The 15,809-nt window shown below is 57.6% G+C and overlaps 1 protein-coding gene and 1 long non-coding RNA gene across 5 annotated transcripts in view; one reads left to right on the top strand and one right to left on the bottom strand.

Annotated features, from left to right (window-relative positions):
• MYO5B (myosin VB) overlaps window positions 1-15,809 on the top strand; it is a 255,212-nt gene that overhangs the window by 232,508 nt on the left and 6,895 nt on the right. For 2 of the 3 annotated variants that reach the window (XM_053664232.1, XM_037165072.2), the window contains 6 exons: window positions 3,593-3,670; window positions 6,534-6,732; window positions 9,434-9,527; window positions 10,273-10,416; window positions 13,061-13,212; window positions 14,685-14,774. In XM_053664232.1, the coding sequence (XP_053520207.1) occupies window positions 3,593-3,670; window positions 6,534-6,732; window positions 9,434-9,527; window positions 10,273-10,416; window positions 13,061-13,212; window positions 14,685-14,774 (757 nt within the window). The remainder of the gene's footprint in view (window positions 1-3,592; window positions 3,671-6,533; window positions 6,733-9,433; window positions 9,528-10,272; window positions 10,417-13,060; window positions 13,213-14,684; window positions 14,775-15,809) is intronic. The other variant, XM_053664231.1, reaches the window with a different exon arrangement.
• LOC128627243 (uncharacterized) lies at window positions 6,194-15,807 on the bottom strand. Of its 2 annotated transcripts, none has more exons than XR_008391404.1 (2): window positions 15,670-15,807; window positions 6,194-6,778 (listed from the first exon to the last, which is right to left on the bottom strand). It is a non-coding gene; the product is annotated as an uncharacterized LOC128627243 (long non-coding RNA). The 2 variants fall into 2 exon arrangements; XR_008391405.1 differs by lacking the exon at window positions 15,670-15,807 and adding an exon at window positions 9,255-9,318.

The following is a 15,809-nucleotide window of genomic DNA, read 5'->3' as shown; positions in this document are numbered from 1 at the left end:
ACAGAGTTCTGTTTTGATTTTTTACATGTGTATATTTTCTGTTGTTTTCAAATTGGAAAGAAGCCAGCCTTGAGGGCCTGCCTTGGGAATAGCCACAGGAATGGGTATAGCACTTCTGCTTCCAAAAAGCTCCCTCATTTCCTGTCTCAGGAACTAAGAGAAACCAGCATCATTGTCACCATTTTACATAGGGCAAAACCGGAGCAAGGGCTGAGCTTCGCCCCAGAGACTGACTGCTGCAGGCAGAGGCGGGAGTTTGGGGAGCATCTTCTCAAGGCTGTCTGAGCCTGCCTGTCAGGATGGGTCTCAGAGAGGGACCAGAGGGTGGGTGAGTAGGGCACAGGTCCCTGCTGCCCTACGCTGGCCTCACCTCTAGGTATGCATTCAGGGTCATGAAGCTGGGAAGGAGCCAGGTGTGTGGCCAGGGCACAGGTCTGCTTCAGGAACAGAGTGTGTTCCATTGCTCCAGCCTTACCAAGTCTCTAGAGCCCCAAAGTGAAGTTCATTTCTTGGGTCCCTAGACACCTTCTTCCAGGCCCTCTTCAACCCACAGGTTCCATAAAACAGTAGGAGGCCCTTGGCACGAAAAGTGGCTTTGCTGTTGCCAACTGGGCTTGTAAAGGAAAGCCTGAGGTGACTTCTCACCCCCTAATGGGCCTGCCAGGGACAGTGGAGACCTTGTTTAACCAGGAAGAGGTATGTGTGGCTGCTTTAAGATAGACTTGGACTTGTGGGCAGATGCCCAGGTGCTACAGGAGGTCTTGCTCAGAACAGCAGGACGTTCCCTTTTGTTTCCTCGAGTTGCTGGTCCCAAGCCATCCTATTTATTCAAACAATTCACCTTCGTGTGGCCCAGCCTGTTGTTTTGAATGGTCCCAGGAAATCAGGTCTCAGAGCTCCCAGGAAATCTCCTGGGCAGTTGGGTAGGAATCGCAGGTGTGAACTGGCGAAGTAAGAACGCGCACGGAGCACGAAGTGGTCACTTTAGAAATGGGAAGCTAGCAGCTCCCAGCGGACGGGAGCTTCGCCCATTCTGTCAACAGGGAGGGAGATCCTTAAACCAGACAGAGGGGCAGGTGCCGGGTCCTAAGTTTCAGTCTTCACAGAGGGAAGTCAGTGCCACCCCAGGCCTTTTCTGGTGCCTGACCCCTGCAGTGAATGAGGTTGTGTAAGGAGAGGTCTAGAAGAAACCTCTCAGGTAATTCCGCGGGGCACTTCCACTTGAGACATGAAGAAAGTGGTGGCCACCCCACCGGCCTCCCCACCAGCTTGGTGGTGGAGCGGGGAGCTGCCCTCTGGACAGCGGACTCTCCAGCCAGTTTTGTGTTGCCTCCCACCCTCGGAGGCTGGGCCTACTGCTTCTTCCTGTGTGTCTGTGGCCTCTTTGGGAACGGGGCTCGGCCCAGGAGGTTCTCTGTGCTTGTTGATTGATTGACATCACATTTAACAAATTCCTGCGAGCTGAGTTGTCTGGGTTTTCCTTCTCCCACCACCAGATGGCATGCCCTCCCCAGCCTCTGCCCCTAGTGGTGTGTGAGGAGGAGGAGGGAGTAGCTCCAGGTGGGACTGGGTTCTTTCGTCTGGGAACAAAGGATGGCTGGAGTTGGTTGACTAGTCTTTAATTTACTCGCGTGCCTGACTTCTTGAGCACTGTGGGTGACTGGGCCACACGGCTCCCTTGATGTTATCCTGTGTGTAACACCTGGCAGGTCACAGAGTTAAGAACTGTGTGTCCCCTTCTGAGGCGGGCGGTGCGGGGTGAATGCCAGCTTCCTCCCTGGGTAGCCTAGCAACACACGAGCACCTCCCTGCGGAGGGTCAGGACCAGAGCATCTGCCGTCATGGGAACTGCAGGGTTTCGGAGAGCCTGGCAGAGACGCCAGCAGCCCCCGGGGGCTGGAGCAAGGCAGGGAAAGCGCGTCAGACCAGGGTCAGGACACCCACCGCCTGGGTTCTCGTGTAGTAGGTGGTCTCTATCCTGCAGTCCTCGGCGCCCCATCCCTGACTTCATGTAGAAAATAACAGGGGCAGAGTGCAGGCTGCCCGTGTGCCCCTCTGCAACAACTTGGTCACCTCCTGGGCCTCCCCAAGAGTGACTGCAGCCCAGCCTGGGCCCCTCCCGGTGGGCCACCTCTGTGGTTAGGGCCCTAGCTACTCAAAGGCCCTACCTAGTCGAATGTACCTGTGATACCTGTGAAGGGAAGGTGCTTTGCTCTCAGCTCCTCCTCACTGACAGCCCAGGGGTCCCTTCTGGGTTTGCTAGGACAGCCAGACCGAGAGCTCAGCCGAGCACCAGACAACAGCCACCAGTCTACCAGCGAAGGATGTGTCCCAGAGGCCTGGCCTGGGTGAGGGCTGGAACACCTGCGAGACATGAGCCCTGCACAGCAAGGTGCCTGGGCAGACCGGCTGGCAGTCATTCCCACCCCCAGCCTGCCCAGCTGGAGAGAGAACAAACTGTGACAGCGAGAGCAGGCCCAGGGAACGACCAGGTGACCCCAGAAGTATACTCACCCCCACCCCCTTTCCTTTCCATCAGACTCCAGAGCAGGACCCGGTGATGACGTGGGCAGCCTAGGTGTGACCCGCAGGGGCTGGGGCCTGGCTTCGTGAGGCCAAGCTGGGGGAGCTGTTGTGGCAGCTACACCCCCGGGGACGGTTGTCTTCCCCCCGGAGTTAGGAAGGGGTTACTGACCCTTAGAGCCAGCTGTGGGCATCAGCTCCTGAAAGCTGGGATCCAGCCAGCAGGCAGTTCTTCAGGGGCCCAGGGGCAGGATCCTGTGGGGCTCCCCTGTCACTCCCCACCCAGTCCCACTGGCCTCTGAATGTCTCATGTGCCCAGGGCTGTTCCCGGTGGCAGGTACGTGAGTGGGGCACGCATGACACCCGCCTGGCCTCCCGAGCTGCCCTGCTGGCATTGGGCCAACCCACCCCACCTGGAGATTGAGGGAGAAAATCTGTTCTCATCCTGCTCAGCACAAAGTATTAGCTGTTTCTTTTTTTTTTTTTTGCAAGACTGCAGCAAGGGCTAGAGTTGAGATAATATTTTTCCCCCTTGGGTAGTGACAGAAAAGAGATGCCATTGGAAAACAAAGTACAATGTTCATTCTCCCTCCTCTTCCTCACTGAGCCAGTGTCCCCGGCACTGCCCTGCCACTCCGCGCAGGGTCCGAGGGTCCCCTCCTCCCTGCCCTGCTTGGATCTCACCCGAGTGACCCTCCCCTTCTGCTTCCAGAGGGTCATTCTGGAGAGAGGAAAGGGGGCTGAGTGAGGGCTTGGGAAGGCCCAGCCCGCCCAAGCCCCTGCTGCTCTCAGACTTATCAAACCAGGACCACCCTTTGCTTCGACCCCATTTTCGTGCTGTGAGGGTGAGAGAGTCCTCAGGGGAGCACAGGGCGGTGTCTGCAGGCACCACGTGCTGAGACGAGAGGAAGGAGGGGAGCCCTGCCTTCGTGAGCCCTCCCTCCCTGTCCTGGTTTCCAAACCGTGGCTGGAATCGCCTCGCTTCCCTGGGTTTTCTACCTGCCTGTCCCTTTCCTCTACACTGGACACCCTGTGTTTTTTCTTTGTCGTTTTTGTACTTTGTTTCTAGCAAGACTGAGGACTGGGGCTATTTGAATGAAGATGGAGAACTCGGTTTGGCCTACCAAGGCCTGAAGCAAGTTGCCAGGTCAAATGCGTGCCTTACTTTGTGTGTCTGCCTTGTTCTGCCTGCTTGTGCCTGTGCTTGTTTCTCGGCTGGAGTGGCTGCGAGGGGTAGGCACAGTTCCCCGGGTGTGCGTGGGGCAGCCCTCCTGTGCACCTGTGCAGATGCCGTTGGAACGGGCCTTAGAAACCACCTAGTCCAGCTCCCTGGCTCGACATGGGAAGGGACAGGCGTGGGGAGTTTCACATGATGGTGGACATGCAGCTATTTTTAGAGCCAGGCTGAGAAGGAAATTTAATTCCCGGGCCTCTGGAGTCCGTGCGGCTTCTGTGCCACATGCTGACCACCCTAACTCTGCAGGGTCAGCTGAGCGCATCAACCAGATTTGTGCCACTGGCTGCGCTCCGAGTGCAGGGCATCTGGGCACCTGCGCTGCGTGCAGCAGGCCCACTGCGCCCTGCCCGAGACTGCCCGACACTGTGGACGAGCCCTGTGCTCCAGGTGCCACGTGTATGAAGCCTGCCCCACACCACACACGCAGGGGGCGAGGACGCTGGGCCTTGCTGTATATGCAGAAGGGTCTCAGTTTGACACCAGAGTCTGAGCCTCTAACCCACTGGCCTTCGGCTGTGGCTGCAGTTCGGTGAGGGAGATTAGACCCACACGGAAGAGACACAGTGTGGTGGCCACGTCGCACACTCATTGTCTGCGTGTGGGTTTGGGGCCAAGGCAGAGCTCTGTGCGTCTGAGACCCCCAACAACCAGTGGGGCAGTGGTCCTCAGGCTCGTTTCCCAGGAGAGGAGACTGAGGCTCAGTGAGGGGTTGCAGTCAGAACTGGAGCCAGGTGCCCAGTGTACCTCCTTCGAAGGCCCACCTGCTGACGACGGGCGGGGAGTCCTGTGAGACCCGAGAGAGCATCTCCTCTCAGGAAGAGGGGGTCCAGGTCAGCTGGTTCACGAGATAGTGTGTCCTCTGGCTCTGGGTTCAGACGTGGCCGCCTGTGAGCAGGGTGGCGTCTGTCTCCACTCCCTCACTGGAAGAATGTGCATCAGGATAGACCTGCTTCACTGGGTCACTACACACTGCAGGGTAAACACAGGTAAGGCACTTTGCACGAGACTGGCATGCCGCAAGCACAGAGTAAATATTAGCTGTTGTTTCTATTATAATGCATATTATTCAACGAGATTAGACTCCCGTTCCATCAAGAAGTTTGTTTCATTGGAAGGTGGGACCCATAGGTGAAGCCAGGCATCTCCCCGTGGCTCTGTCAACAGGCTGGCTGGGGTCGGACACCTGAGTGGCGGACGCGGTAACAAAACCAAGCCTGGGCCTCTGCATCAGGAGACCCGCCTCCAGACCCGGCTCTGCCCCGGGCTGTGGCCTCCAGCTCTCTCAGCCTTCATTTTCCTACCTGCAGGGTGAGGTGTCTGGCCCGACACTTGGGCAGGGGTTCTCTGACCCTGCACAGACCCCTGGCTAAGCCACCCACCCACAGTTTACATGGAGAGCAGAACAGACGTGAGCATAAACTCACACCCCACGAACTGATCCTGGGCCCTCTAGGAAGTCGCATCTAATTTACTAGTGAGTACTCGAGTGCACTGTCACCAAGGTTGGACGTTTCCGAGTACTGTGTGTCCTCCGAGGCGCTGCTGCAGTTTCCAGATTCTGCTCCACGACCCTCGCACCGCGGCCTTCCCGCAGTGGTGCTGCCTGTGGGGCACGGGGGACTGTCACCCCTGCACTGTGTCTTCACTTGCTCGCGTGGCTTTGTTGAGTAGCTGCTGGGAGCCTAGGGCGGCCCCCAGTGCCTCTTTGGAGCCAACTGTCCAGTGGAAACCGTGGCTGCTTCCATCTGGGAGTTGGCAGTGGAGACTCTCCCCTCCCTTGCTCGCTTCTCTCTTGTGGCAGCCGTCACATCCCAGAACATAGCAGAACTGCAAAAACATGGTGGCTCTTCGCTCCCCTGCCTCCAGAGCAGCCAGGGCTCCAGGAGCGGTCTGCTAGCCACTTCCGAGTCCCCCCCTCTGTGCCTAACTCTGTCACCATCTTCACCAGCATCCCGGGGAGAGTCGGGGTGGGGTTTCCCCAGGTGGGTTGGGTCAGGAAGCTTTGATGGTGCCTTCCACCCAGAGCTTCTTGCCTTTCTTTCATGTGATGTTCGCTGGGTCAGGAATCCTGCCCAGGTGGTCGAGCCCATGAAGACGGCACCATCCTCGTGTTAGCAGGTGACTTCCCGAAGGGGAGGCTGCTTAGGGACCTTCCTTAGGTTCTTGCCTTTGCCCAAGTAGCCAGCGCCCCTGGTCCTGGGCCTTTTAGACTTGAGACTTCTCCCAGCATCCTCTGGGTCTCTCTGCTTCTTGTCATGATGGTAGGGTGGGCGGGGGGTTCTTTAAAGCTGGAGATAAAATGAGGTAACAGTGTTGAGAATAAAAGGGAGCTAATAATTTGCCTTTCTAAAACCTGCAGAGAATCTACTATAGTGAGACTATGAAAATAATTATTTCAGTCTACCAGAGTTTTGTCTTGAGATTCTCATGAGCTTGGAGACAAAGGTGGAGGCTTTTATTTAGAAGATGCTATAAGAAATGTATTTCTGCTGATGAAACAGACTATGCTCAAAAGTGAAGAACAAGAGAATGAGGGGGGGTCAAGAAGGAGGCCCGGGACCAGGGCTCCGTGGTTAGCCCTGGTGTCCCACCTTCCGAGAGGACAGGCTGGCCCGCTTGCCAGATGGGCTGCACAGGTCTGTGCCCCACGGCATCCATCCCACTGGGTTCATGCAGTTGCTGCTGCTGCTTGCCTGGCCGCTCCCCTGCTGCATGTCTGTCGGGGGCACTGGCTCCTGCCCCGCGGTCAGCTGCCCTCCTCACCCTGGTGCAGGTTGCTGGAGGCCCAGCTGCAGGCCCAGAGCCGCACGCACGAGGAGGAGGCAGAGGCTCTCAGGGCCCAGGTGGAGGCCTTGGAGGAGGAGCTGGACAGGCAGCAGCAGACCTTCTCCCAGATGCTGCTGCTGTCCCCCGAGGCCCAGGTGGAGTTCGCCGTCCAGCAGGAGATGTCCCGGCTGACCAGTGAGAACCTGGTGAGTAGCCACTGCCCAGCGGATCCCAGCTGCAGGGAGTCACATTCTGGAAGACAGTGGGACCAGAGATGGCCATTAGCCAGATGGACAAAGTTCATGTCCTTGGCCCAGGAACAGGGACAGAGAATCTAGACATCAGCCAGCCAGCCAGCAAGAATATGTGGAGACATCTCAGCCATCTATTGTCACACACCCACCTCCCCAAAACTTAGCAGCTTAAAATAGCAAGTGCACTGTGTGGGCGGAGACTGGCGAGGTGGGTGCACCGTGTCTGCACCGCACTGCTGTGGGCTAGGGCCGGAGGAGCAAGACAGCCTCAGTCCCAGGCTTGGGGCCTCGGAGCCACGCTTCGTGCCCGCTGACTCCCAGGAGCGGGAAGGGCAGCGGTGGGGAGGCCTTTAGGACCCGGTCCCAGCACTGATGCAGGGGCGCTTTGCCTCTTTCCACTGATGGAAGCAAACCCTGCAGCTAGACCACATACAGTGTGTGTCGTGGGGTTGGGGGGTAGACTCCTTTGGCTAGGGGTTGTCATGGGAGGGACTGTTGGTGGCCTGCTGACAGTCACCAAAGAAATGGAGGGCCGTCTGTCCTCAGCTTACAGGTGAGGAGAAATAAGATGTGTAAAGAAGAGAAAGATCACGTTTCTGAAAACATGATTCTATATGGGACTAATATGTATTGCAGAACAAGACAGATGCATAGAGGAGGCTGGAGCTGAGGCAGGAGGTGTGGAGAGATGTCACCCATGGCAATGGGCAGGGAGGAGGGGGAGGTGCCGACACACAGGCACAGCGTAGGAGTGGGGGCGAGGGTGGGGTGGCCCCGGAGCTGAGGGAGCCAGTGGGGAGCACAGTAGGGATTGCCCACACCTGCCCCCAGGCCCACCCACTGCAGAGCTTTTCTCCCTCATCACCGGGTGGCCCCGTGTGGGTGGCCAGCTCACTGAATCCTGATGCACGGGCAGTGGGGCTGGGCCCCAGGCCCCTGAATAGGCTTGTATACAAATGATCTGCCTGCCCCCCTTCCCTCTGTCTCTCTTCATCTGTATGTCACTGTCTATCGTACGCAGGGGGTAAGTGGTGGCTCTATGGAAAGGAGTGTACACGTTTAATTGCTGGACTGGCTTCTGCCAGGTGAAAGAGGCAGTGCGGGAGAGGCCTCTGCTGGCACGTGCTCCCGGGGGCTGGGCCACTGGCCAAGTGGCCTGGTGGGCGACCCCCTTGCAAGGAGGGTTGTGCTCGAAGAGGAACCATGTGAGGTCATGGGATAGCTCAGGAGTCAGCACTCGGGCCCCCTCTAGGCCCGACTGTGGGTCCTGGGGCCTGAACAGGAGCAGCCTGGGGTGTGGGCAGGTGAGGATGCAGGTGACGAGGAGAGCTTTGGCTTGCAGCCTGCTGGGAGGCTTCCAGAGCACGGTCCACACTGTTTGCCCAGGCGAGGCTGGGCCCGCAAGCAGAGCCACCAGGGCAGGGCTCTTTGCTCCCCAGCTGAGCAAGCATTAGTGCTTCCAGTGGGCCGCCAGTCAAGCACTGCCACCCACAGGGAGGATGTGGCCTGTGCGCCAGGTGCTGGGCACCTGAGGGGGCCAGGTTACAGGGATTCAGGGGAACAGCTTCCAGCCGAGGGATCACCTGGCACACTGACAGGGCTGTGTGGGAGAGAGGGTGTGGCAGTCTCCCAGTAGCACCTTGAAGAGCTTAGACATATGTCCTCTGGCTTGCCCACCAGTTCCCCAGATTCCTTGTGAGTAGAACTCATTCTTTTTTTTCTCAAGCTATCCGTAATTTTAGCGTCTAGGACTTTGGGCCTCAGTAGCTCAGTAGCTCCCCAAGTTCAATACCCAGTATGGCCAGCACTGTGTTGCCTTTCATTTGTCCTAAACTTGCTGAGGACAAGCTATGTTACACTCTCTTTTTATGAAGGTGGACGGTTGAAGTCCTGGACCGCGTCTGTAGCTGGGTTTGTGGTTGCCATGCCACAGCCCGGAGGTTGAGAATTTGGCCGACTTCCTCCCGTCTGCCACCCTTCCAAATCTGCCACCCAGGTGTCTGTGGCAACCCAGCAGCACTTGAAGGAGCGCTTGTCTTCAGTGGCGCTCCTCATCCCAGAGACGAATGGCAATAGGGTTCCCTGCCTCCTGCCGGAGGAAGGACCACACCCAGCTTGAGTAGGGGTTGCATTAATGCTGTTCCAGGGTTCAGTGGGCTGACTGCTTCCAGTGACCATGGTTGCTAGGGGCAGGCAGCCACAGAAGGGCATGGGCCAGGGGCCCGTTTTGCTTCTGGGCTCCAGGTCACCTCGTCAGCCTGCTGACTCTCACTCACCCCCCACCCACCGCAACTACCACGCTGTCCATTTTTTCCCAGGGCGCTGTCCACACACCTGGGATGCCCCTGGCTGCAGCTCTGGGGGTTGGCATGGCAGCCCGAGGACACGTGGCCTACATGACCATGAGGTTCAGAGGGCACCAGGCGGCCACAGCCAGGAGTTTGTCCGGATTGTGAGAATGAACTCCAACCCACCTCTCGCTTCCTAGGTCCAGACCAGGGGAAGTGAGCTGCGTGGGGCTGGTCCCCTGACCAGTCACAGAGCCACTGCTACCTTGGGTGGCTGCCTCAGGCACTCTGCACTAAAGGATTCTGCCCTTTGCCCTCCAGGGTGGGGTCAGGAATGTTCTCATACTGTGCCCTTCTGCTTTTAGGACCTTAAAGAGCTGGTAGAAAAGCTGGAAAAGAATGAGAAGAAACTCAAAAAACAATTGAAGATTCACATGAAGAAAGTCCAGGACCTAGAAGGTAAGGCATCTGTGAGTGCATGTTCTCTAAAGCCCTGGTGTGCCGAGCCAGGCCTCCCTCCCTCCGGGGGCTCTTCCCACCTGCCCGGCCTCCTGGCACCTGTGCCGGCGCAGTCATGGGGGCGAGCCCCTCCAACCACGAGCTAAACCTCGCTCAACCTCACTCACTCTGCCGGAGTCTGCACTAAAGACACTCGGACGTGGTGGGGCTCCAAACCAGAGCCTGGTCAGACAGAGATTTGACTTACTCTTTCAACAGCACTTAGAACATTCTCTTCCTCTGACACTCTCCTGTAAAACTAATCACATGAGTCCCTGCCCCCTCTTTGCACACGCCACCTTGCTTGGAACCCTCTCAGCCACCTCACCACTTGGATACCACCCGCATGCCTCCCACCCCTTTCCTCTTCAGCCCCGGAGCCACTCCCTCAGGGCTGTGTCCACCCACGGGTCTGTGGGCACTGCCCCTCCCAGGGGCCCTCTGTTGAACCACACCTGCTCCAGAGGAGGCTGTAAGGGGGCAGGGCTGTCTATCCTGTTCAGCCCCCCTCTCCATTTTCGGGTTTCTGTTGTCCTTGAGTTTTCATTGTCCTGATTGCTCAGGTAGTGGCAGGAGCAGCTGCTGCTTTTATAAAAATAAATGTATGCCACATTGTACTTGCTCAGTCTTGAAGACCTGCGACCCGCTGTCCTTGAATGTGTCTGTGTGCCCCACGCCCCTTAACCAGCTGTTTCCCCCCGCTCAGCCATCCAGACGCTAGCCCAGAGTGAGAAGAGGCACCACGAGCTGACCAGGCAGGTCACCGTCCAGCGGAAGGAGAAGGACTTCCAGGGCATGCTGGAGTACCACAAGGAGGACGAGGCCCTCCTCATTCGGAACCTGGTGACAGGTCAGGACCCTCGGGGGCCCCGCCCCTGCCTGTCCACCACTACAGACGGCCCCTCCCTCCGTCTCCTCATTCCCGTGGTCCCCCACCCCTGCACAGTCCCTACCCACTCCTCGCTCCCCTCACCCACCACCTCAAGCTGCTGCACACCTGGGAGTTCCCAGGTGATGCTGACACTAGGGTGCACGTGGCGCGCCCTCTGGGGGCCGACCTGCAGGGGTCGTGGGAGCCGCTTTCCTCACCAGCCCTGGGTCTGGTCCGTTCTTGTACAGGTTCCCGTGCCTCGGGGCCCATTCCGCATCCCACCCCAACAGTCCCATCTTCCCCCGGGAACGAGCTGCCCAGCCCAGGGCAGCAGCCACCTGCTGAGCCTTTGGGCAAGCCTCAGAGGAGAGAGTGCTAGTGAGCTGCCCTCTGTTTCCCACGGTGCCTTAGTTCCCGGTCTGTAATGAGGGGGATGAGGAGACGCCCCCCCCCCCTCCAGTGCATGAAATAAACAGTGATAGGGCTGTGGGAAAGCCACAGGACCCTTCTCAAATGCGAGAACTTAACGTGGTAGCTTTGGCAGGGGCATTTGAAGCTCAAAAAAGAGGTGAGCATTGTTTCAGAAAAATGTCAGTTTACTGAGGTCCCACTCTGCTGAGCACAGGGCCAAGGGCTAAGGCCACAGGGAGAAGGACCGTGACCTTGGCCTAGCACAGGTATTTGTCAGCTCTTTGCCTAGGGTGTTGTTAATGGTGAAGTATTTTGCTCTTGAAGGATAAACTCCCCTACAGTTGTCCAGCAGTTCAGTGTGATGTAAGTTCACGTCAGTCTGCCTTAAACAGGCTGCATCTTGAACAAATGCTGATGGGCCACTCATCTCTCTTGAGTGAACCCAGAATTCACAGCATCAGAGTGAAAAAGAACAATCCTCGTGGGGACTTCCTGTGCCAGCAGGTGGGGCCCCAGGCCAGGCTACCTTCTGCTGAGCTGCCTGAGCATGGCATCCCGGCACCTTCCCTCCAAAAGACCCTGTCCAAGTGAATGTCAAGACTGTGCTGACCACACCTCTTAGGTCCCCAGCACTGGCAGTTGCCGTGGTCCCTGCTCCCCAGGTGCTAATGGCTGGGTGGACCCAGCAAGCTCTGGGAAACGGGACTCACAGCCCACATTTGCAAAATGGAATGCCCCGGGCCGGACAAGCTGATTGCAATCTCTGCATGGGTCCGGCTTGATGCAAGAAGTTATAGGCTGAAATGTGGGCACTCAAATACATTTTCCTGAATAAATGTTATTGGCACTAACGTTAGAGCAAGGGCCAAGTCCCAGCCATCCATCGAGCCTGTGAGCTGCCCGAACGTTAACCATGTATCCAGAGCATTAGGGCCCATACTTAGCATTTAACCTGAAGGGCTGGGTGTAGTTCGGGGGACAGTGAAACCCAAGTACCCACTGGAGATGCTGGAAGCACACCCCAGCCCTGTCCCAGGGTCGCCCCAGCAGAAAACTTGAGGACGTTGCACCTTCTCCTTCTGGCCCACCTGCAGGTGGGGGTTGGGGTGACCACCCCTCTGAACCTGGAGATGTAACTCGTGAGGCTTGGGTTGGGCGGAGACTGGGGGTATAGGAAACAAGAGTGAGGAGTAAGGGCTGAGGAGGCCGTGCTGGGCCACAGTGAGCTCACCTGGGGTCTGAGGCTGTCCCAGGCCCCAGCCCCTTCTCGCCTTGCTGCCTTCCTTAGCACCAGGCCCCTCCCCCTCAGAATCATGTCCCCACTCAGGGCTCTCAGCCTGGCTGGCCTCACCTGCTTACTCTGGGAGGGAAAACAGTCGGCAGCTCCACCCTGGCTTTCTAGGGGCTTTGGCAAAAAAAGATGGAGAGGCTGAGTGGGTGTCTGCAGCTTCGAGGGGTCCTGCCAGAACACACCTGGTAGGGCCAAGGGAGGGGCTGGAGGAGCAGCCGCCCCAGACTGCAGCCAAGACAGAGGCTGGTGAGACCCTCGTCAAGGGTGGCACTGCAGAGGGGAGACAGTGGCCAGCCAGCAGCCTGTGGCTTTATCAGCTCTCAGAATGTCTGGGCAGGCAGGCACTGCCAGGGTCACCATCCCTGAGCGTACAGCCAAGTGGGCTGTAGGCTCCCCGCTGCCTGCACGCTGGCCCTGTCTTAGGGAATGTGCAGTTTGCCAGGTTCCCCTGGGGCAGCCCTCTCCTTCCTGCTGCTGAAGAGCCCTTTGTGCCCAGAATAGCAAATGCTGTTGAGAGTTCGGGCCCAGCTCCTGTCCTCAGTGTGCTCTGGCCCCACGCCTCTTGGTGAATACCGTGGCCTCCATGTGTCAATTCCAGCAGAGAGCAGCCTGTGGGCTCTTTTCCTCCATGCTATGCAGACAAGGCATTAGAAGCCTGCTTTAACGGTGTAGGCAAGGTGATCGGGAATGTGTTTTTGTCCATCAGGGGTTTTTAACTAGTTTATGGAACTACAGTAGTCAGGTCAGAGGGGTCTGTGGCTCCCAGGAAGGACACAGCCTCTCCCTACTCCCTGTCAAGCCTCCATGAGTGGCCACTCTCAGGTGAGCCAAGGAAGATCCTGATAATGGCTGCACCTCAGGCCCGGTTCTCACACCCTGAGCATTGCTGTAGACCTAACCCTTGCTGTTTGCTGCCGCTAGAGCTGAAGCCCCAGGTGCTGGCGGGCACGGTGCCCTGTCTCCCTGCTTACATCCTCTACATGTGCATCAGGCACGCGGACTACGTCAACGATGACCTCAAGGTGCACTCCCTGCTGACCTCCACCATCAACGGCATTAAGAAAGTCCTCAAGGTCAGTGCCCCATGCTAAAGGGGGCTGTCCAAGGGGGACTGAGTGGAGCATGCAGCATGCCGTCGATTCTTCCTGTCTGGGTTGTGCAGTCGCGAGTCAAAGTCTCTGACAGTAAATGACAGAAGCACAGCAGCAGTTCACCCCTGTAACAGGGTGGTCCCAGCCCAGAGAAGGATGCTCAGGCTCAGAAATGGCAGGAAGTCCAGAAATCCAGGGCAGCCCTCCAGCTGCTCCCTGCTGAGCTTCCGGGAACCTCACCCATTCTCAGCCAACCAGTGATGTTCAGGGGATCAACCTGAACAGAGACGCTCCCTGAGACCTTCCCACGGGGGCTGTGGGCCTACAGGCCAGGGCACACACAGGACACTGACTTGGATCAGGAGTGACACCTGAAGACAGGTGAGGCCTGGCCCACAGGGGGCCAGAGGCCGGGAGCCAGATTTTTTAATACAGCCCAGCAGGCCCAGACCCCATGTGGTATTACCCTGAGTGACTGTCGTCTTGTTCTTACATGTGCTGCCACTTCAGAGTGCCAGCCTTCCAGGATGGCACTGAGCTGCTCCGTCCCGCCCCCTCCCTGAGCACACCACAGCCAGCCCGTAAACCCTGGTCTCACGTAGCTCTGTGCCTGTGGCCGCACCTTCCTCCCTGCCATGGGCTCTGGAGGCACTTCCTTCACTCCCAGCCCCAAACACACACCCACGTGCGGGCAGCATTCAGATCTGGGCCTCCTGCCTCGACCTCTTCCCTGAGCTCCAGCTGGGGGCCTGGGCCAGGCTAGCTGCATCTATGGCTGATTTCGAATGTCCCTTCCTCAGAGAAGCCTTCCTCGTCACCAGGCTCCATTAGCACGCCCAGCCCCACCTGTCCCTCTGTTCCTGCGACACTGTCTTTGCAACTCGAGCCTCATCTGGTATTTACACCGTGGTAATTGATCACTGACAGAGGAGGTTCCACCAAGTCACTAGCTGTAGCACGGAAACCACCTCGTAGCTGTGAGGGCTGTTGAGCAGCCTTTCCCATTTAGTTACGATTTGTGGCCATTTTTCAGAGAGTTAAAGCCACTGGACATTGGACCTCTAAGTAAATGGGATACCAGAATATTCCACCAGCATGTCCCCTCACCTCTGATGTTGGGTCACTGAGAGTTCAGAACGGCCAGGACCTCTAGCCAGGCCGCTGGCGTCAGGGCCTGTGTTCTTCAGTTGGAGAAGCAGCCTGTCCCTGGTGTGTGCGCCACTGGTCAGGGGACCAGCAAGAGGCACCTGGGGGCCATCTTCAGTCTGGGGGGATGGTAACATGGCCTCCAGGCAGTGGGTCTCATTTGTGTGACTGGCCAGTGCCTGCCTGTCCTCAGGTCTGCTTGGGGCATGGTGGGTACGAGTGGCAAACGTGGACAGAGAGGCACCTGGTCGCATTTAACCAAATGCGAACTGTGATTCACGAGGAGGAACGTCATGGTCTTTTCACAGAAGCACAATGACGACTTTGAGATGACCTCGTTCTGGCTCTCCAATACCTGCCGCCTGCTTCATTGTTTGAAGCAGTACAGTGGGGATGAGGTGAGTGCTGAGGGGGAAGCCCAACCCTCCACAGTTGGTTTAGAAGCTAGCCAGGTGCTCCAGACCCTGCTGCAGCCCAGGCCGCATTCCTGGGATGGCGGCCTGTGTCCCAGCTCAGAGTACCGCAGACCCCGGCAGCCTGCTCGGTCCACACATGCTTCTCCCCAGGAGGGGGGCCCGGCCTGTGCAGCCACTCGGGGGCCTCAGGCCATGGGCACGTTGCACTATACCTGGTAGCTAGAAGCAGGAATGAGGCAGGCCCCAAGGACCCCAGGCCCCAGAAAGCATCCTGAATCGAGTAAGTAGAATAGGAAAGGAGCTGGCAAATCCACCCTTTGTCTGAGAGCTCCCGGGACTCTAGGGACACTCTGTGCCTCTGCATGTCTTGAGCAGCCCTAGAAGAGGCCCATTTCAGTGACAGCTGGGAGAAAGCCCACTCGGCTAGTGTGTGGGACCATCTCCAAAGCCAACCTATCAGTGTGTCCATTTTAAAGCTCAGAGAGGTGGTTGCAAGAAAAGAGGTTCAACATAAATCAACGACACTTGTACAAACTGACCTTGAGGCCCAGCATCGTGCTTCTCACCAAACCCGACTCCTTTGCTTGAGGCCCAGCTTCACCCGGCATGCACCATTCCCCACACCGATTCCTGGAAACACTCCTCCCATGCTCTGCACTCAGCCTCACAGCCTAGGAACACATGGTGTGCTTTCACTCTCAGTTCACTAGTAAGAGCCCAACCAGTGCCAGACGTGCCTGCTCCAGTCCCTGCAGGTCTCCTTGACTTTCCTTTCACACAGCTCACTCTCCACCCTGCCATCTTTTGTGCCAGCACAAGTTTGACAGAGCCCTCTGCCTGAGACAGTGAAAGGACATTCCGTCCCTGTCAGTCTTACCTTCTATGGAGTGTGAATGACAGGGTCTTCCCAAAAGTCACATACACACAGAGAGAAACAGGGTGTTGCGAAGCAGCCCGGGGGCCCTGAACTCCTGCTAAGCTGGACCAACCACAGAGCTTCAGTAAAGCAAGCATCTC

This window comes from Artibeus jamaicensis, unplaced genomic scaffold, assembly GCF_021234435.1.
Source record: "Artibeus jamaicensis isolate MK-2021 breed Jamaican fruit bat unplaced genomic scaffold, CSHL_Jam_final contig_354, whole genome shotgun sequence".
Taxonomy (NCBI): domain Eukaryota; kingdom Metazoa; phylum Chordata; class Mammalia; order Chiroptera; family Phyllostomidae; genus Artibeus; species Artibeus jamaicensis.
This window is presented reverse-complemented; position numbering and strand designations above follow the sequence as displayed.